Source organism: Cyanistes caeruleus, chromosome 3 (assembly GCF_971803275.1).
Source record: "Cyanistes caeruleus chromosome 3, bCyaCae1.hap1.1, whole genome shotgun sequence".
In the NCBI taxonomy this organism is placed as follows: domain Eukaryota; kingdom Metazoa; phylum Chordata; class Aves; order Passeriformes; family Paridae; genus Cyanistes; species Cyanistes caeruleus.
Genome location: NC_141703.1, coordinates 95332361 through 95353132, shown reverse-complemented (window position 1 = coordinate 95353132; position 20772 = coordinate 95332361). Strand labels below are relative to the sequence as shown.

Genomic DNA, 20772 nt, shown 5'->3' with positions numbered 1-20772 from the left:
ATGTGCAAAAATGCAGAAACTAGACTGAAGCTGTCTAAAATCTTGCTGTGTCAGCAGAGTTATAATGGAATGGTATTTGTTTTGAAAAGTCTAAAAATATATTCAATTTTCTATTCTGTGAAAAGTATGTGAGTATTGGAAGAATGTAATAAAAACTTTCAGTACTTTTACACACTTCTAATGACTTCAGTGCCTGTCAACAACTTCTAAAAAATTGCTAAATATCTGAAGCTAAATGCAATTGTTCTATCTGTTCTCTTTGCAATTCCTTTCATGGAAAGGTACAAAAACCTGTAAACTAAGTAGCACCACCTTCTTGTAAAAGTAAATTCATCAAAATGCTATGTAAAGTTTAGATGAGATGTAGAAATTTTTGTGAAACCATCTTTTCCCTAAATAGAGAGGCCTCCCTGTTGTGTGTCTTGGGAGGAAGAATGAAATAGCAATTTCTATCTTTTTATTTCTTGAAAAAAAAATCTCTGTGGGATGTATTATTTTAATGCAGTATTCGTTGAGCTACTCCTGAGGTTGAAATTGCGGATTGGGGTTTCTTGGAGTTTAGAGAGATGTCACGAAGAAGTCAGAAAACAAGTGAAGACCTGTGGATTTGTGAGATAAAGGGAGTTTTGGAAGTAAACATCTTATTCCTTCCATTTCCAGTTACACCCTGGAAGCAGAAGTTTAAGGAAACTTATGCAGGGATTCTATGACATCTTCTTTTCCCTGAGTTGATTTTGGTTGTGTTTTGGGCAGTGGTCAGGCTCAAACAAATGAATTAGAAAGTCTACAGTCATAGGTTCGTGCAGTTTCTAGGAAATGTGCTTCACTGAAATGTCTTAATCTTTGAATTGTTTCACATTTGGTGCCTTTTCACAGTTGACATTTTCCCCAAAAGCTGTTTTAAGTGTTCTGTATGTATTTTTATTCACGTGACTGTAAGGACTTGGGGCTTTTATCATTTGATCAAATGGTTTATCATTTTATCAAATTTGAAATCAAACACAAGGGCTGACTTAATGCCTGTATTTATTCTCTTAAGTCAGAGCTTATGTTTGATTTTCAGAAGCCCTGAGACTTTGTAAGTCTAGCTAAAGCTAGGAGAAAAATATAGGTAACTATTGCCTTTGAAAACCAGATCTTTAGGTTTTCCATCCCATCTCTAAAATCAGCAGTCAGCCCTGAATGTGGGGTGAGTTGCTACTGAAGCGTGAGAACAATAGCGAACCCTGACAAAGAAGTCCTAATCACTACAGAAGAGCTTTTCTAATTAAATACCTTGTGCACTATTAGATTGCAAGGGTTATACTGGTGCAATTGTAACTGAAGTTTTTTGTCAGCTGTTTAAGCGGGGCTTTAGTGGTTTGCTTAGGTTGAAAAAGCACTGCTGGCCTCTTAGAATGAACCCAGGAAAAATGTGTGATAGCCAAGAAAATTATTCCTTTAGTTAAGGTATAAAATTGTCCTAGTATCCTAATAGCTTGTAGAAACGCTGCAGAAGTAGCTGATTTTAAATGACATCATGCATATTTGTTTTGTATATTGCCTATTATGTGGTAGAAATGCCTCTGAGTGCAATAGAATACTGGATGGTGGAAATAGTACATGAATTTCTTTGGCAAATTTGGTGAAATAATTTGGCTAAAGCTATCTAAGTTTTTTGGCCAGCTTTGGAACAACCTTGAGTAGTGTTCCAAAAGGCATTGAGCTTGGGAGTTATTTCTCAAGTATTTAAACTGTTTACTTTCTTTTGTAGGTACCTTGAAGTGGAATGGGAAGCTAAACGAAAAACACATCGGGAATTCAGTAAATCAACAATGATTGACCTGTCTCCCAGAGTGCCTAAACAAGATAACAGCAGTGATTGTGGTGTCTATTTACTGCAGTATGTGGAAAGCTTCTTTCAGGTACAAATGCAAACTACCTTCCCCTTTCCCCCAAATTATCTTAAACCACAAAAATCGGTTTTACTGAGCAAAATGGCCAGACACAAAAAAACCTGTGAAGTGTCAAACGTGTCAAAGCCATTTGAGAAAGAGGAGATTAAACCCATTCTTAAGTAATGGCAGGGGTCTGTCTGACTGGCTTCTCATATATGTCTATCCTCAAATGTTTTTGACTTTGTAGTTTCATGTTGCTTTTATATTGAGGCATGCAGTATTCCTGACTATTTGTGTATATTTGGAGCCTGTTAGTGTATGCACTCCTGCCCTACAGATGTTACAAAAATATCTTTTCATCTCTTCTTGCAGTATCTAAAACTTTGTCAGCTTGTGCATTGGTCTTTGAGTGGGGTCTGCAGGCAGCGGACAGAGGGAGAGGGGAAATTGTTAAAAGGGAATGTGTAGAGCTAAGGGAGCATCTTTTTCAGCATGTACCTTTAAATATCTTCAGATTCTGGGCTTCAGGCACTGTCTTTTAGGGTGTCCCCAGGTCTTCCTCCCTCTGCTCAGCACACTGCCCTTTGCTCTGTCCTTTAAATGGTTCTGATTGTCTGATGCCTGATGTGTGTGGTTTACATTCTCTGAGATTCCTGTGTGTGCAAAGCCTTGTGTGAGGCCTTGGGCAGTGGACAGGATTTTCTGCTGTAGAGAACAGGTTGCTGTTCCAAAGCACCTGTACACAGGTACACACGTACTCCGTGTGCAGTTGCCTGCTGTGATCTTGTCCAGGTCATGGGGATGTCGTTGGATACGTCATGTGTCCAGCAGGAGTGCTATGGATGGATACTGGCTCTTTGGGAAGCACTGGCACAGAACACAAGGAGGCAGAGTTGTCCTTCACATGGGTCAGCTGGAATGCATGGATCTATGCCTAGGGCTGGCTGAGGAGCCATCTGAGAGGTTCTGGGTAGAGACTAAAGAGCAGAGTACCATGGGTGACACATCAGTGGGCATCTGATGTCAAACACCTGATCAGGAAGAGCAAGAACACCTTTGGACAGGTAAAAGTAGCCTCACATTTAAAGACATTGGACCCTTTGGGTGACATTACCCTGACAGCTTCCTGGAGAGTTCCTGACCAAATGACAGGTGACTCAATGAGGAGAGCTGCTCTGCTGGAAGCCAGGAAAGTCTGGTTGGGGATATAAAACTCCAGAAGTTTCTTCTATCTCCAACCATTCTTTGATTCTGTAATAGATGAGTTGGGCTCTTGTGTAGGTGGAAAATGAAATTATTTGCCAAAGCTTCTGAACTGCCCATTCTCTAACTAATAGGGACTTCTTGAAGAAGCAAGGCTTGGGACAAGGTGGTTGTAACTTGTCCTAAACATTCCAGGACTCATAGACTGCAAAATGTAATGTGTTCTTTACTGTGTCAGTTTATCATCAATTACTTCATTCAGAGGAAGGAGAAAGTGAAATATAAGCATGGCAAAAGAGTGAAGAGGGAAAGAAGAAAAAAAATTTGTTTTGGCAAGTCAGATGTGATGTTGTGGTCTAAACTACCAAGTCTGCCAGCACCTCTCAGCTATTTCATTTTGCTATCTTTTTTTGTTCCAAATTCTTCCCTTCTCATGTCCTGCTAAAACTGTTATCAGTAGTCTCACTTTTTTGTTGTCTTCTATTTTCTTTTCATGACAGAAAAAGACACATGCTTGAGACAACAAAATCTCAGCATGCTTAACCACTCTATGCTCGATTCTTTGCTATATTGTGATTGTTATTATGTGTTTTGTGACTAAAATGCATCTGTTCCTTGTTAGATATCAAAAATATGGCTACTTTGTCAGAATACATGAAATCTGCCTTTAATGTGTGTTAATGCTGATGTGTCTTTAGGAGAATGATGATAACCTGTTCGGTGTTTACCATGAGTACCTTTTGGTAAGAGCACGATGAAGGAACTGTAGTTTTATTTTGAAGGCTGTCAGTCTTGTATGGAAACTTGTTTGTGCCTTCTTGATCTCAGCAGCAGGGGAAGGGTTTGAAATTCTTTCTGAAACTTGTGATAGTAAATTCATTCCATAAATATTCCTTCTTCTCTTACCAGAATCCCATAGTTAATTTTGAACAACCACTTCATCTGGAGAATTGGTTCCCTCGTCAGCTGATCAGAAACAAAAGAGAAGAAATTCGAGACCTGATCTTGCAACTGCACTTTCAACAGCAAAGTGGCAGCAGCAGCTAATAAATCTAATGAGGCAGTCCTGGCAAAGGACACAGCTGTATAAAATAACTGGAACTCTGCTTAGTGATGTTTTGTCTCTCCCTGCCTTGTAATGAAGGAAAAAAAGGAAAGGCATAAGGAGTACTTTTTGTTCAGCATGTATTTATTTAAAGATTTTTATTTTTTTTGACTGGTGTTGTGTGGTCTTACAATGCTGGAAGGGGGAAAGGAGAAGGTGTAGATAAGAATGTAAATATGTAAGTTAAAGTCAGTGCATATGGATTACTAGTTGAGTCTTGGAATATGAAATCTGCTTACAGGTACAGCTTCAAGGATGTAAAAATACTTTTGTCTTTTGGAGCCTGCTCTTTATAATTCTATATAAACCTAAATGATCCTGTAGGAGTCAGGCCTGAAGACAGGATCTGGATCCTATATTGTGTCTTGATTTCCATTTGATACAGACAGAGTGAATACTATGTATTGTTTTACTTTAAGGCTTTTATATTGACTCTCTTTGGAGATGTATTTTTTGTTTTGTTTCCGATTATAAACAGAAGTAATCTGCATGTGTCAGAAAATTCTGCCAAGATTTGAGGCTGATAAGTTTTCATGATTTTTTTAAAAATTATTTTCCCCCTTCCTAGCATTTTCATAAAAGTGTGTTTCCACAAGTGGAAGACATTTGTTTGAGAGTGACAAAATACTTCAAAGTCAGGAGTGTACTTGCTTTTAAGTTTTTTTTTTCCTTAGCAGATCTTAGAAGCAAACTTGCTCTCAGAGTACATACCAGTACAGTATGTGTAGGCAGTAGACTTTTAACACTGTTCACCTGATTTTGGGGAATAATTCCTACAAATCTTAAGACATCACCTGCATTAGCAAGGCAAGCAGGCTGTGGCTTAACAGCCTCAAAAGTCTGAGGTGCATTACTGAAAATAAGGTCATGAAGATATGGGATTTACATATAAGAGAAACAGGATTTGTACCTTGCTCAGAAGAACTGAGTAAAGACGACTGAATATTGAGTGTTTGAACTCAGACTTGATTTGATAAACTATCACAAGTTCATCACTGTCTTAATTTGTATTTATGTAGCTTTTCCTTGAACAGTGATCACATTTTGATGTGTGCACTTTTTTCTGTACTCACTGCATGATAGAAGGTGACTGTTCTAAAAGGATGCTTTCTACTTTTCCCCCCGTAAGTATACCTAAGTGTCATGACCCTTCAAAAGGACTGTATCAGATAACCACCAAAACCACCTGTGTCATAAAATAGTCTACAAAAACAGAGCTCCTAAAGCTGGAAGTACAATAGAGTTAAAATAAAAATTGAGGGCAACCCAAAGATGTGAGCATTTTTATGTCATAGCAAAATTCTCAGGGCCCCTTCCCTCAAGACTGCTCTGAAACCTGGTATTTGGAGAATCCAGTTATTATTTCAGGTTCTGTACAGTCATCCAACTCCCCTCCACCCCCCTTTTGTTTCTCAAACCAGGAAGCATTCTTTCTGGGAGAGAGAGACAATTTTGATACAACAATTTGCTGAGCACAGTTACCTTCTGTATAGCTGTGAGCAGCCTTGTGCAATGACTGTATGTTTCTTGTCTTGGTTTCTAGTTTAATTCTGTAGTTTGTCACTGCCCCTTCTTCCCCTGTCTCCCAACATCTTTCTTCTCATTCCAGAGTTGTGTCCTTCAGCACCTAAATCACAACACCAGCATTACTTACAAGAATAATAAGTGTATTTATTGTAAAACAAAAGATAAAATGCAGAAATATGTTCCCTTTCTTAATTGAATAATATTTTCAGTGTTCCCTTATAAAAAAGAGTTTGGGGTTTTTCTTATGGTAAAGTTAGGTTTTACCACTAAGCAATTGGTTCTTTTTTAGATTGACTGGTTTATAGATATTTAAAAACAAAATGTATGCAATTTTCTAAATTGATTTTATAACACGAAAGGATTGCCTTTTTAGATTTCTTACATATGTGCTATGAGAATGTCAATGCATTTGATATTAAAATTGTCTCCAGAAGTTGCTGACTGGTTGTTACCATTCTTTTCCCAGCTGCTACAAATAACCCACAAGTTCAGTGTAAGATAGACCATCTGACTGCTTTTGAGGTATTTACACAGTATGTGTGTCTTAACCCAAATGTCTCACCCAGTGATTATGGGACCATCAGCCACAACCCACCCCATTTCCAGACATTTGCATTTACATAGGTATGTGGTAAATGCTAGGAGTGTCTGTGCAAGAAACTACATTCCAGGTATCTTCATTCTTCCTTTTTACTTGCTGGAACTCCCCAAAGTTAACTTTCTAACCAGACCGACTCAGGGACCTTCTTGCACATCTCTTGCATTTCCATTTCCTGTATTAAGCCCTCTTTAACTGAAACAGTGGAGTGACAGGGTATTTCAAAGCAAACTGTAAGGCTCTTTACCCTAAGCTGTGTAATTTTTGTTTCAAGGCAATCAGTTGTATTCAAATGTGCCTGTGCAATCTGTCTTTGTGGGATCAGAAAATGTCTTCCATGAAGATATCTGAGTCATGCAGATCTGTTTAAGGTACTGCACAACACAAGAAGCAAGGTAGAAGAGAAATTTGTAACTTGTAGGAGGCAAACCTGCCAGGAAAAATGCAAATATAGACGTTTAGTTTTCATTAAGAACTGGAGAAGGGAATCTGCAAATATGGTTTTGGGGGTTTTGTTCATTTTTTTAAGTATGAGGGGACAGCTGTGTTTTAGCAGTGGAATTGCAGGCATAGATTAATTGCAGTTCATCTGGGCTTTTGTGGTACTCACCTCCTGGAACTTGACCCTGAGATGAGCTTGCAGTGCTCAGGAAGTACTACACCTTAGAAAATAATAACTTGAGAGCTCTAGTAGTAACACTTTCATTTTGGTTAGGACAAAGAAGACAGAGAAGGAGAATATTGCTTCTGGCACCCATCCCCCCCATCCCCCAAAAAAAGAAACCCAAACAAAAAGATGACGGTTTTCCAGATGGAAGAGCAGGAAATGTAGCATGAGACTTGAAGTCTCAGAATTGAAAATGTATTGAATTAACAGTAATAGTTCTGCCCAATCAAAGTAAAGTTGGAAATTGAAGTTCAAAGAAGCAAAGACACTGGGATCGTCTTTGACTGTTGAACAAGGTAAGAGATTTATGGTCAGCAGTTCAGAAAAGGAGGAATGCTGGGAATAAGTTTACATTACATGGACAGCATTGATAAGTGTGATAAGTCCTCACTTCCTAATTTTCTACTCAAGATGCTTTACTGTATGATGGAAGAGGTGGCAGTACAACAGGCTATGGTGAGCTGCATTTGGTCAGCTGGAGGGTTAAACAGCCTCAGAACTTGTTTATTCTTGGGAGGTGTTCACCAGAGAACTCTTCAGGAGCACAGGCAAAAAGTGACAGTGGTGAATGCCTGGCCACAACAACCACAGAAACTGAACAAGTGAAAAGGTTTTGTCTAGCCTAATTGTCTCTGCTAAACTGATTGGGAATTTTGTTGATGAATCCTGTCAAATGCCATAAAGTCAGGTTCTGTATCCAGTCATGAGAGACAATTTAGATTCTGGAGAGTGAACCTCATGAGCTTGGAGACAGTGGGTATCTGCCATGATTTTCATTAAAGTATTCCTTTATTTGATATTTTTTTAGTTATAGGTGGATTCAGCTTTTTTAATAAATTGTGTTTTAAAAACAGGGACATAGAATGGTATGTGTGCTGTAGCAGTATCTCAGTGAGCATTGCTCTGTAGAGAACTATAGTTCAGCTCATCACATTTGCTATATGAAAATACATGTTTCTTAAAAATACTGACAGAAAACTGTCTTTATTTTTGGAGGTACTGGGGTGACCTTGATGTGTTGTGAACTAGAATATTTCTAGATAACTAGAATTATACTTACCTTTTTTTCTCAACTAGCAAGAATTCTTTTCATGCATACTTTTGAACAGATACAACTTGTCTGCTGAAACCAAAGAACTATGCATTTTCTGATACAAAGTGTTACTGTAAAGGTTTTTGTCAATCAAGGAAAAAATTTTTCCACAATTATTTTGGAACTGTATTGCAAGAGTTGTTTTAATTATTTTAAGAAGCCTTAAATGGTTGTGCTTTTAGATATGCCTTTTCCTATTATAGGAGATTTTCAGCTGTTGCAGGTCTACATTTCAGTGCTGAATCACTTGCATCACTTATAAAATTGACAGCAAACTAATATTTATAAAACTGAATTTACACTTTAAAAAGATTTTATCTCACAGAAGCTGACATAACCATACCATAGAAAACAAATTTTGACTGAGATGGTTTTTATACTCTTTACATTCTGAGTGCCTTTGAGTACTTTGTTGATGAGAGAATCAACAATACTGTAAATCTAAAAAACTCTCCAGGAAAACTTAACTGGGTTTCATACTTTTACTAAGTATGTGTGTTCTGTAAATTGTCTGTAAAGGAATTAGTTGTCACGTGTTCTGGAGGTAAGATAGCTTTTGCCTTTATAAAGTGTGTGTTTCTAACCTTGATCCAATTGCATTTTTGCAGGGTAATGCAAGCAGAAACATTCATGACATCAAAAGCATGAATTTCTGGAGAGGATTAAAAAATAAAGCTGTTCTGTGTTGAATACAGGGTCATAGTAAAGATACACACACTAGCCTCAGGAGTTGCTGTCTCTACCCAGACATACTGAATAGGACGTTGAAACAGTTTCCTGGGCACCAGTGCAATGTTGTCTCTGTGCTGTTCCACCTAAAGCTCCAGCATGGTGCTGCCAGCATCATGGTTAGCTTGGCAGAGCCAGACTAGGACTGCAGTGATGGTTTGATAGATCCAAAAATACCAGTTTTTTAAGAAAACTGAGGGTGTTCAAGCAGCTCAGTGGGTAAGCTTTAAGTGTAATTTAATAATTTTGGGGTGGAGGGGGAGAACCAAAGAAAATCTGTTGCTGTTTTGGAAAATATCAGCAATTGTCTGTTAGATGTCAGAAGACAGAGCATAAAAACGAAGGTAATTTTATTTGATTCCTGTGAGTGTTGTTAAGTGTAATACTGCTGATAATTCCCGATATGTGAATTGCTGGCAGTTCAGTAGAGCGGCTAAAGGAGACAAGTGAGCACTGCACTGCCTAAGGAGCTCTGTGTAAAAGCTTTGCAGACAGACATCTTGGAATCCAGCTTTGAAATACTTACACAAAACCACTACCAAAAATAGTCACTTCATCTAGCCCAGCAGTTTGTTCAGATTGATCTGAACACAGTAACCAGGAAGCCCTGAGTAACACCATGCAGAAGACAGCCCTGATGGAGGTTTCCTAGTGGTCTGAATGCAGTCTGCCATTGCAGGGCAGCTTTCATACACGTTTCCACAGCGAGCTGAGAGTGCTGCTGCTTTCCTGTGCTCTGTCCTTTCTGCAGTTTCCTTAGCTGATCATCTCTTCAGGTATCTGTACTAACTTCTTGCTGCTGCTTGTGTCAGGTAATAGCTGAACAGAGGTGAAAGCATAATGACTTGCCCTGGCTTTATCTTTGGAGGAAGCCCTGCTTTTGGGATGCAGTTGGGATAGTGGTGTAACAGCACAAGATATTCTCCTTTAGCACAGACTCGACAGCAGCCCTGTCCAGAAGAAACAGTCCCACAGAGAGGTTGCTTCAGTGTTTACATATACAGTGGTGTTTAAGTGAGTCATACATTTATATGTGTTTATATTTTTATGAGCAGAAAACAAAACACATGAGACTTTCTACTGGAGATTAGTGTGCTCCCTCTGAAGTCTTGTGGCCAGCAGGATTTTTAAAATGAGCCGAAATTGAAAGGCCAATGAAAAAGTGTGGTTAATTAAATGTGAAAGGTGCTGTCCTTGTTTGGACTGTCTGTTAATGGTATGACAAGCCCTGGTAAAGAGCTTAGCTGGCCAGATTAAAATTAAAAAATTGTGTCAGTCCATCTGCTAGCTCCAAGGAGTCTACTTCGACCACCTTTTCTTGTTTCTTCACTAAAGCAGAATACTGTCTTTGAAAAGAACAGATCCAGGATGTATTGGTTGACTTTTTTTACCTAATACTTTCTCCAAAGATAATGATACGTGACGTCAAGACATTTTCAAGAAGTGCAATGCTCTTGGTTGGTTCAAGGCTACGGTAAAGACAACAACACTTTTGCTAAAAGGGATTGGGATTTCTTGCTTTTATAAATATATTTGTTTTTTATTACACAAATAACTATGTTTGGCTTCGTGTGGAAAATCTTTCTTTGCCTTCCGGGAATGATTAACACAGATCTTCAAGTAGTTGCAGGTAAAGCAGACATCTTTCTTCTGTTCTTGTTTACAAATTTGGCTATGGCAGTGTGTAGAATTAGCAATACCCGTCTGATTTAATTGTAACAAATGGGGCTAATACAGAGAAATGATTGATCAAATCTGTGCTGTGACAGCAGTGTAAATATGGAATACTTAGACTGATTTCCAGGTGGCATAGCTGCACGTTTGTCTTGTTTCGAGTGTAGAGATAGCTGTAGGAGGTGATTTTTTTAAACTCTGAGATGTTAAATACAGGTAATTTTTTCATTTTTCTTTTTCCCTTATTAATTTTATATTAAGTCTGAAAAAGCAAGATTCTTTCTTCTGCATATGGGTACTGAATGTGTCAGTTTGGGTAAAGGCTGGGTGTTTGCCTTAGTGACCTTTTTTGATGTTCTTTCTGCCTCTGCTATACCTCTGCAACAGAGCTAATTATTAATATACTATCAAAATAACTATGCTTTTCATCTTGCAGTCATAAAAAAGGTCTACTGACTGTGAAGTTGCAGAATAAATTAATAATCTGTTGGATGGCAAATGCCATAGAGTTATTACTATTCTTTCTCTAATAAATGTTTGGTTGTAATTGTTTTTCAGGCATGTTTTCCAGGGAAAAATTGAAAGAGGTTGAGTTAAATAATTTCAGATCAGCTGACTTTACAGGATAGAAAATTAGACTGTCAGACTTAATCTCAATATACACGTTCTTACCTCAGCTATTTCCTCTAGTTTCCTCTGGAATGATGTGGAACAATTAATATAAGAGGGATTAAAAAAAAAACAACAAACCAAATAAAAAACCAACCAAAAAAAAAAAAACCCAACATCAAGCTGATGAGCCCTTTTATTCCTCTTTTTTTCCCCCCGCTCTAGTAGAGTAGAGATCTGTCTCTGTGATGGAAGGTTAACTGTCAATTCAAGCAGCTCTCTTTTTGCAAGGTATAAAAATTGCTCTTGTGGAAACAAAGTATGGAGCAGGATTATTTCTCAATTGTTTATTTTACTTCTGGAAAAACCCTGAAAGCTTCCGAATACATGTTTGTTCACAGACACAGTCCCATTGACTTAAGCCTAATGGCAGGTGGGAAGTTAAACACAAAGCATTAGACTTCAAAGGGTTAGAACCTTATGCTATGTTACCATTTGATGGGATGTTGTAAAGAGCTTAAGGTTGTTTATAACATCACCATCAGAAACAGGTTCTATAAACAGAAAAAAGCACAGCAATCTCCTTCAGAGACCGCAGAAGTGGCATGAATATACTAATGATTGCATCGTTATCTCATCTGAGAAATTTGTGTGGTTTTAATTTTACAGCAGAAGCTTATTCAGCTGTGGGAGGAGGACAGGCAAAAGATGTTTCACCAGCCCCTCAGCTCAGTGACTGGCAGTTGGCAAACCCGTCTTTGCCTCCTGGGTTGAAAAAGCCTAATGGTATCATGGATGCTGAGCAGTTCCACAGGCATTTGCAGTTGAGAAGGAAGCGGTCCATTCTGTTTCCCAGTGGAGTTAAGATCTGCCCTGATGAATCTGTTGAGCAGGCTATTGCCAACCATCTGAAGTATTTCAGGCTCAGAGGTAAGTACATCTCGTGAGTAATTGATAAAGAATATTCACTTATTAAAAATAGTTCAAGCTTTTAAACATAATAAATACCAGACCATAAGAAATACATTTTTTCTAGTGAAACTTTTCTGTGATAATCTTGCTTATGAGAGCTGTTCTGGGCTAAAACCCCAACACTATCTGTCTACACTCCTATAGCATAAGAACTCTTACTCCCTGAAACCACATTGTTTACTAAAATAATCCATTCTCAGAGCAATTTGAATACTAAGGAAAATAGATGCTATACATGGAGTAGCTAAATAACAGAGTTTGTTTGGTTAATTTAGTGTTCTTAAAGTGCCAGAAGGATTCATTGAGTGGTCAGTCAGAAAAATCAAGTCTGAGACGATGGCACTTCAGTGTACACTACACTTCAGTGTACAAGCTCTGTGTGTTGGGCTGCAGTATAATGAATAGACAAGCAGCCTTTTTTTTAAGATGTGAAGTTGGTGTGGCAGAGCTTTCTCTGAAGAGATGCAATATTCCCACTAGCATCTTCTTTCACTTGATGAAATATTACAGGAACATGGTGTATTTCAAACCCTTCTGTCTGACTGCATTGGAATGGGGCATCACAGTCATGCAGCACTTTCTGCTCTTTGTGTCTTTGTGTTGTAGCATTCAAACAATTTGTAGTCATTTTAATGTGTCTGTACAAAATTGGCAAAATGACAGAGCTGCTGTCAGAAGAGAAGGAAGGGTGTTCAGAGACTTATGTTTGATGAGATTTGATTGCCTATACAGAAACACTAACTGGTGACAGTTAATTTACTTAGACAAGAGAAAAACAATGACAACCAGGAGTTGCTTAGTGTTTGCATAAAAGTAAACATAAACAATGCATTTGGAGAAGTAATTGAAATTATATGGGGTTTTACAGCCTCATTCAAATAGGAATTGTGCCCAGCTTGCAAGGGCTGTTGACAGTGATGATGATGCTGATGGTGTGACAGGCTTTGCCAGTTTCTTATTTCCAGCCAAGAGGACTCAACTGTTCTTTTTGTTCTGAATGAATCCATACATATTTTAATACTGCTTTAACTGCAGTTACCTCTCAGTTATCTGTGGTAGGGCTACATTAGGGCAATACCAACTAAGCAAAGGTGTGAGTGATAATAAAGAAGAAAGAAATCTGAAAATTAGGTTGCAAAAGTATCTTTAGGTCTTAATAATCCTAGGCTGAACCAAAAACCCACCTAGTCCATCTGTTTCTTTACTAGGATTTAACAGCTTTCACAGTCCACCAGGTTTTCTTGAGTAGAGAGGCTATAATTACCATTAATGCTTGTAAGTTAAAACTTTTGGAGAAGATCTCTGGAAGTAGAAGAGGTGACTTTAATTCACAGCAAGCCACATAAGGTCTGGTTCAAGCAACTTGTCATCTTCATTCTGTTAGCTCCCGGAGTGCTGGGTGGTGTCTAATGAGGTCCTGAGTAGGCACCTGAGGTCAAGAGAGTCCATGTGCTGAGTATTGGGTTTGTGTGGCAAAATTTTGGTAGCAGGGGGCTAAAAGGGGTGACTTCTCTGAGAAGCTGCCAGACGCTTCCCCTGTATCAACAGAGCCAAAAACAACCAGCTCTGCTGGTCAAGGCCAATCCCATCAGCAACAGTGGTAGCACCTCTGGGGGAATATAATTGAGAAGTAAGAAGTTGCACAGCAGTAATTGCAGTTGAAAGAGAAGAGTGAAAATACAAGACAGAAGCAGCTTTTCAGACACCAAAGTCAGTGAAGGAGGAGGAGGAGGTGCTGCAGGTGCCAGAGCAGGGATTCCCCTGCAGCCTGTAGTGCAGAACATGGTGGTAAATGGCACTGCAGAACCCCACCTGCAGCCTGTGCAGGACCCCGTGCCAAAGCAGGCAGATGCCCAGAGGAAGCTGGGACCCCATGGGAAGCCCACACTGGAGCAGGCTTTGGGCAGGATGTGTGGCCCCCATGGAGAGAGGAGCCTGCACTGGAGCAGGTTTGCGGGCAGGACTTGTGACCCCATGGGAGTCTGTTCCTGAAGGACTTGCACCCTCTGGAAGGAACCCACGCTGGATCAGCCTGTGAAGAGCTGCAGCCTGTGGAAAGGACTTAGACTGGAGAAGTTAGCAAAGAACTGTTTCCCATGGGGGAGGCCTCACACTGGAGCAGGGGAAGAGTGTGAGGAGTCCTCCCTCTGAGGGGGAAGTAGTGGCAGAGACTGCGGTGATGAACTGACCACAGCCCCACTCCCCCATCCTCCTGCACCACTGCGGGTGAGGAGTTAGAGAAAACCAGGAGTGAAGTTAGGCCTGGGAAAAAGGGAGGGGTGAGGGGAAGGTGTTTCATCATTTGGTTCTATTTCTCATTGTCCTGCTCACATTTCATTGGTAATAAATTCAAAGAATATCCCCAAGCAGAGCCTCTTGACAGAATCTGGTGAGTGTTCTCTTGCTGTCCTTATCCCAACCTGAGCCTTTTGTTACATTTTCTCTCCTTTGTCCAGCTGAAGAGTAGAGTGATAGAGCAGGTTTGGTGGGCACCTTGTGTCTGAATTCAGTGTTACTGATTTCTATGCAAAGTTTTTAGTAGCCATCTGGATAGCCACAGTCCATTGTCAAGAAACAATCGTAGGAAAAAGTGTGGTCACTGTTTAACACTCAGAGACCAGCTACTATGAGCGACTAGGAAAACAACTGACCCCAGAAGGGAATAAATATAAATGTACACAGAATCTGCTGATTTTTTAATCTCAGTGTGTATTTTTAGAATATTTTTTTTTAATATTCTGTATATGTTGAAGTAAGAAATTACTTCAATATCAATATATGGCTTTTCTGGAAAGGATAGTTCTAATACAGTCTACTCTTTTCTTGGTTTTGCTTTACTGCCAGCAATACCATGCCACTGCTTTGGAAGGAAAGGTTGATTGCTACTGTGATGTAAGAGCTTGTTAGAAAATAAGAAAATGTTCACATGTGCTGATTATCCAGATTGCTTGTTCTGTCTGTGTCTACCTTAGAAGGAAACAGGTGGCAATATAATTATCTGTCTGTAGCTCCTATAGCTTTATTTACTTTTGCTAGCTGGCAAAAGCCTCTCTAAGTGTCAGAGACTGACAGATGAACATTCCTGTCACAGGCTTTAAGGAAGTGCTTCTGTCATATTGCTGTAGGCTTACAGCTTTCAGCTGTAAGCATACAGCTTTCTTTTTTCTGACTACAACATCTGGATTTTTTGGACCTTAAAAAGATGCAAGTTATAGAATGTGATAAATATGTAATAAACCATTAAAAAAATTGAAACACAACAAAATACAGGGATCTGGAGAAAAATCAGTACTTTCTAAAACAGCAGTATCACCCTTCAACATAGGAAATTCTAATTAATGGTGTAGTTCTTGGTGGTCATTTCATTACTGTGGTATTCAGAAGCACCAGCTTGGAACCAGGCGGTTTGTACTTCTTTTTCTACACCTGCAGTCTAGAAGACAAATTTCTGAAGTGCTGCTTTATTCCTACAGTCAATCACATGCAGAACAGAGATTTGCAGTAGCAGATGATGCTATTTTCACTCTTTTGAGACGAATCCTGGATTATGATTGTCTTTGTACTGCCCTGTCTCTATCTCTTGTAGTTGTGTATGGAGGCTGCTGCTGTTAGCTGACCATTTAATTTTTTTGTAATATGGGGATGGAAATCAGTCATAGAAGTTTTCAGACTTGATACTGTAGGCCTGTGGGCTGGGGCTTAGAGTGCTTTTAGCTGATGTCCTTTTAAGCGCTGTAGTGTTATGGCTGCTGATGGAAGAGTCATTCAAATGTAATGGTGCAATGCTAGACTGTTGTGACAAATACAAAATGTGTCCAACAGGCAGCTGGAGATTCTACCAAAAAAAAAAAATCGTTGTGGAAATCTAATAGTGGGATTTCAAACAGTGAGTGGGCTGTACATTTTAATGTCTGGTAGGATGTTCTTTACTGCTGACAGGGAAATGGTAGCCTGAGCCATAGATAAATAAAATTTATTGTATTAAAAACAGACATGCCCACTCAGACCAAGTCTCTTGTGACCAGTCACCTTACGTGCACAGTCCTGTGAATCTGTCCCTTCTCTGTTGTGTAAATTGCTGGTAGAGGATTGTAGTAGGCTTAGAAGTTGAATTAGCATGTAGAACAGAAACAATATGAGGATTACAAGATTGGTAAACAGTAAAAGCCATGCTATCTCATGCCTCTTAATTGGGCTGCTGGATTTTGTCACCGTGGCTCAGGGTAATATGCTTCTTTGCCACCTCTGAGATGTAATTACTCTGGTGGCTACCTTTCCTAAATTCTCTTGACAATTTTTTCCTACTGTGACCCTCTGTCTTAAACTATTCAGTGTATGCTTGAGAGTAGTTTTTTTTTTTTTTTTTAATTTTTTTAGGGTTTTTTTTGTGAGCACTGATCTTCTTTTCACATGAGTAGATCAGATAGTCTCTCTGCCAAAACTGTTCTTTTCAGCCACAGCTTCAGATAAAGCTGAACATCTAAGGATAGCTTTTAAAGATACTGACCAAACAAGGAAATAGATTATATTGCAGTGGGCTGTAGCTGATGAGACACATGGACATTTTTGAACTTTGGAAAGAATTCCTGTTTCTCAGGAATTAAATTCTATGCATGAATCTAATCCCTAGGTTGGGCATAGCACTGTCTGCTCATTTTCCCCTTTCTTTGGTCCCCTCAAATCTGTCTACTGAAGTATTAGAAATAATGATGTTATGTTCTGCACATGAACGCAGTTAAGAGTAAAGTTTCAATTTGATACTGAAATGATAATGTTACAAGTTATTCAGATCTTGCTGATAATGATGAAAGTGAAGAGCCAAAAGCTGTGAAAAGTACCTGGCTAAAAAGCATATATTAAATAATCTGGCTGAGTGAGCCATTTTTCCCTGCCTCCCCTGCATCCCTGGCACACTACATATACTTCATACTCAGTAATACATTTCTGAAGTTTATTTGTAGAGGTCTGTCTCCCTTTACATTTGAATTTTTAGGTACCAGTATATGCTTTTAAGAAACTTGACTTTTCCCATGAAGGACACTCATTAGTTTTTACTGAAATATTATTGGAGAGAATAATTTATGTTCTAGAGTTTAGTATGTGAGTGTTCAAATGAAAAATCTTCCATGCGAATTAGCTAATTCATATTCAAACCTTTTCTCAATTTAAACCCCTTATTTGTTTTATATATCATTTGAGGGTTGCTGTATGCAGGCCATACACAGCAGCATTCCAGCAACAGATGAGTGATTTCTCTGCATGTGTGTATTAAATTAACAAATGGTAACAAAGGCTTTGCAGCAATGACCTCTTAGGAGGAGGTCACTGTGACTGTAGTCTTTATCAAACCCTTCTGCAATTAAGCTGTTCAGTTGTGCAGAAATTGTGAGAGAGGACAAGGAGTTGGTCTCACATTGCCTCAAAATAGATTATTCAGCCTGATTCAGTGCTCCTAGCCACCACAGACGATTCAACTGTTAAGAAGCACTAATGAGATTTAATTGGGATTAAACTGCAGCACTGCCCACTCTACACAAATGACCAGAAAGCCACCCTACCCCCTACAGGGTGCTAGTGCTGTCATGTGGTGCCCCTTCTGTTAACCTCAGAAATCCCTGAGCACAGACTGAGTGTAATAGGCTAATTGTCTCTCGTTTCAGAGACAAATGCATCCCCAGTGGTACAGCTTGAGCTCACAAGGATGCTGCATCTTACCCAGGCACCAGACTGGAGAATTTCAGAGCAAGAGAAAAGTCATCTAAATCACACCACAGATCTAAGCTGAGGTTTTGAAAACAGTGACAATGCCTTTAGGAAAGAAAGCTTCAAATAAACTTTTTTTCCACTTGTTTCTGCAGATTAGTAGGACTGAAAAGAGCTTGTGTCTGCCTATGAGGAATTTTTTTGGATTGAAACACAACTATCTCAAGCTTTTCAGGATGCTGGCTATTAGTTTTGAGTATTAATTGAGCATAGATGCTGCGTTTGAAATAGATAAGCTCCCAAGGGCTGGATTTTTCTGCTTTTGAAGCAGTTATGCTGATAGACAGTTCCCATTGTCTTATGACATGTCTGGCTTTCTGAAGCAGCCTTTGAAACCTGATATGACCCTTAAAGGTTAAGACATTGCTTACTTCAAGTGCCTGTGACACTTGGCTCAATGGAAGCTTGAACAAGAGCATGGACCAAATGTGCCAATCTTTTAATTTTTTCCTAGCTCCTCTTCCATGTTGAAAATGATTATATCAGTGATTAGTTAAGTGACTTTTCAGGATGGTGTACATGGAAAATGTAATATATAATGCAAAATATACTGGAGACAAACTGCAGACCAAGCTGTGTCATTTGCATTCTTGGTTTGAATTTTGGTTTATTGTGCCAGTCAGTTACATGTCTTCAGCACAACTATTTCTTTTCCTGTAGTCAGCTGGACCTGATCACATCTCTTGTAGCAGGGAGCTTCTCTTCTCATAAGCCTTCATTTTTTTTTAACATTTGAATTCTTTGGAGGAAAACTGCAAGATAGTCAAAAGATCAACTAACTTAAAAATACAAGTTATTTATTACTGCAGCCATGGGATGAAGGAAACAATTTTCCAGGGGAGCTTACCTTCCCACTCCCGTGTAGCTTCAAGACTCTTAGCTCACTGCCTTAAAAGATTGATCTTGATTTTATGATGCTTTTAATCAGTTGCTGGGGATTTAGAGGCCTCATCACAAATCCTGTCCTCCAGGGCCTGGTACACATATCTGTGCCCCTGTGGCAGGCTAGTGAAAGTTTGGTGTGAGATCCACACATGAAGAGCAGCTCTTCAGGTGGTGGTGACTGTGCTGCTGGGTCTGCTCAGCAGTTCTTCCTCGTGCTGGCAGGGCTGCCTGCTTTTTGTTTTTTAAGAATTTTGTAGCTAGTCTTCGAAAACTAAATCCTGGTGTGAAAAACGAGGTTCACATATTTTTATATAAAATTTTAAAAGTTTAATAGAAAGACAATTAGGAGATAGAAATAAAGTAAAATATACAAATACAGCTGGGTGCCTCAGCATTCAGCCGAGGCTACCCCTTACTAACAAAAGATTGTCCTTTAAAAACAGAACCCTACTCCATATTCATAAATTCTCATACATAATTCAAATATTCCTCTTAAGTTTTAGATGTTTCTTTGTTTAGTCCCAACTCGCCCCCTCCCCACCAGATCAATCTTCTTGGCTCCACTGAGTTTCACATTCACTGATAACAGAGGTGCAATAAATTCCTCCCCCAGAGCTCTGGTCACTGCTTTCTACATCTGGATAAGATAATCTAAGAATGGAGGGGGGTCTCTGACCATCTTTTTCAGTCTTTGGGTTATACAAACAAAAGTTATTTTTGCTTTAATACTATGCCATATATACATATATGTGTATTATACCACTATTTCTAGGTTTCATCAATAACAGAAATAGAAGGAACTATATTAATACAACAAAGTTTTCTAACCTTATACATATAACATTCATTTTAATATTTGCAAAAAGCCAATAATATAGTATGTATCTATAACACTGGAAAGATCATAATGCAAAATGTGCTCAGCAGCTTCAATTATAACTCTGAATTATTTGCCTTCTGGCAATTTATTATAAGCTCTCATGCAGCATTTTTTTCCCCATTCTCAATCTCCTTTAAATGTTTAAATATAAATCCAGAGTTGCATTTCTAGTTGAAAAACTTAGTGGTAAACTTTTTGGTCCCCCTGACTCTCATTTTGTTTAACTTTCTGTTTAGATTTGAAGGAGCTGCTATTTTAAATCTTAGTCAAAAGCTGCTTTTAGTTTTTTGTCAGCATGTCTAGGTAATGTATTTGACACAGACACTGGCAAGTTTCTGGAAGGACAGAAAGGAAAGATAGTGAATTATTTTAAACAGTAAGTTATAGTTATTACCTGAAACTTCCAGTCAAGTTCTGTTTAACGTTGGTTTTGTACCTCCAACCTTTGTCTACAGTCTCAGAATGTTTAAAATCTAGTTAATGAAAAACATGTTTTTCTTAATGGGACTTCTCAAGAATTTGAGAAACTTTGAAAAACCTGCCTTACCTACAGATAGCTGAACACCCATCAGAGTGGGCTCCACCTTCAAGTTAAAAAGAAGGTTGATGATACTTATTAGGCAACTTGAGTGCACTGTGAGTGTGGTGTCTTTTCAGTTCCCTTCTGGCCATGTCAAATCTAGATAAGAATTGGCTCCCTTTTTGACATTCCTGAAGGAGACATGCAAGATGGAATTGTGCTTGTCTCTTTTTTAACATGTCTGTGATTTGAACCATACTGAATATATTCAGTGTTGTTTTCTCTCTGTGCTTGAAATGGCAACTCTCTTCTAACTGTAAAACAATGAAAATATTTATAAGAAAGAAAGAGAGAAATTTCATTTTAGTCTTTCATAGCCAGTCCGTGAATTTACTGTTGAGCCTCCTGTGGTAGAACACATCTGAGGATGGTTCTTTTGTTGAGCCCTTACAGCCTGGATTTGTTGTTCTGTGAAGGAGTTCCCTGCTATACAAACTGGCCAGTTGGAATAAACAAGGCAGTGACAAGACTGGACTGTGTGTCAACAAGGTTGCAGGGTGATTGTGTTGGCAAGCAGCTCACCAAGGCTTCCTGTCAAGGCTAACAGAGATGTTCAAATGGCAGCTGTGGTAGGTGTTTGCTTGGAGTTTTTAATCCCTCCTGATGTGTC

At 38.9% G+C, this 20772-nt stretch overlaps 2 protein-coding genes across 40 annotated transcripts in view; both read left to right on the top strand.

The window, feature by feature from the left end:
* The window catches only part of SENP7 (SUMO specific peptidase 7), a 44508-nt gene extending 38363 nt beyond the window's left edge, over nucleotides 1-6145 (top strand). For all 39 annotated transcript variants that reach the window (XM_086883132.1, XM_086883134.1, XM_086883128.1 and 36 more), the window contains 2 exons: nucleotides 1754-1904; nucleotides 3990-6145. In XM_086883132.1, coding sequence (XP_086739258.1) covers nucleotides 1754-1904; nucleotides 3990-4127 — 289 coding nt within the window. In that variant the 3' untranslated portion in view covers nucleotides 4128-6145. The remainder of the gene's footprint in view (nucleotides 1-1753; nucleotides 1905-3989) is intronic.
* A 5669-nt stretch (nucleotides 6146-11814) lies between these two features.
* IMPG2 (interphotoreceptor matrix proteoglycan 2) overlaps nucleotides 11815-20772 on the top strand; it is a 52885-nt gene continuing 43927 nt past the window's right edge. The window contains exon 1 of the mRNA XM_086883094.1: nucleotides 11815-12012. Within this exon, the coding sequence (XP_086739220.1) occupies nucleotides 11874-12012 (139 nt within the window). The 5' untranslated portion in view covers nucleotides 11815-11873. The remainder of the gene's footprint in view (nucleotides 12013-20772) is intronic.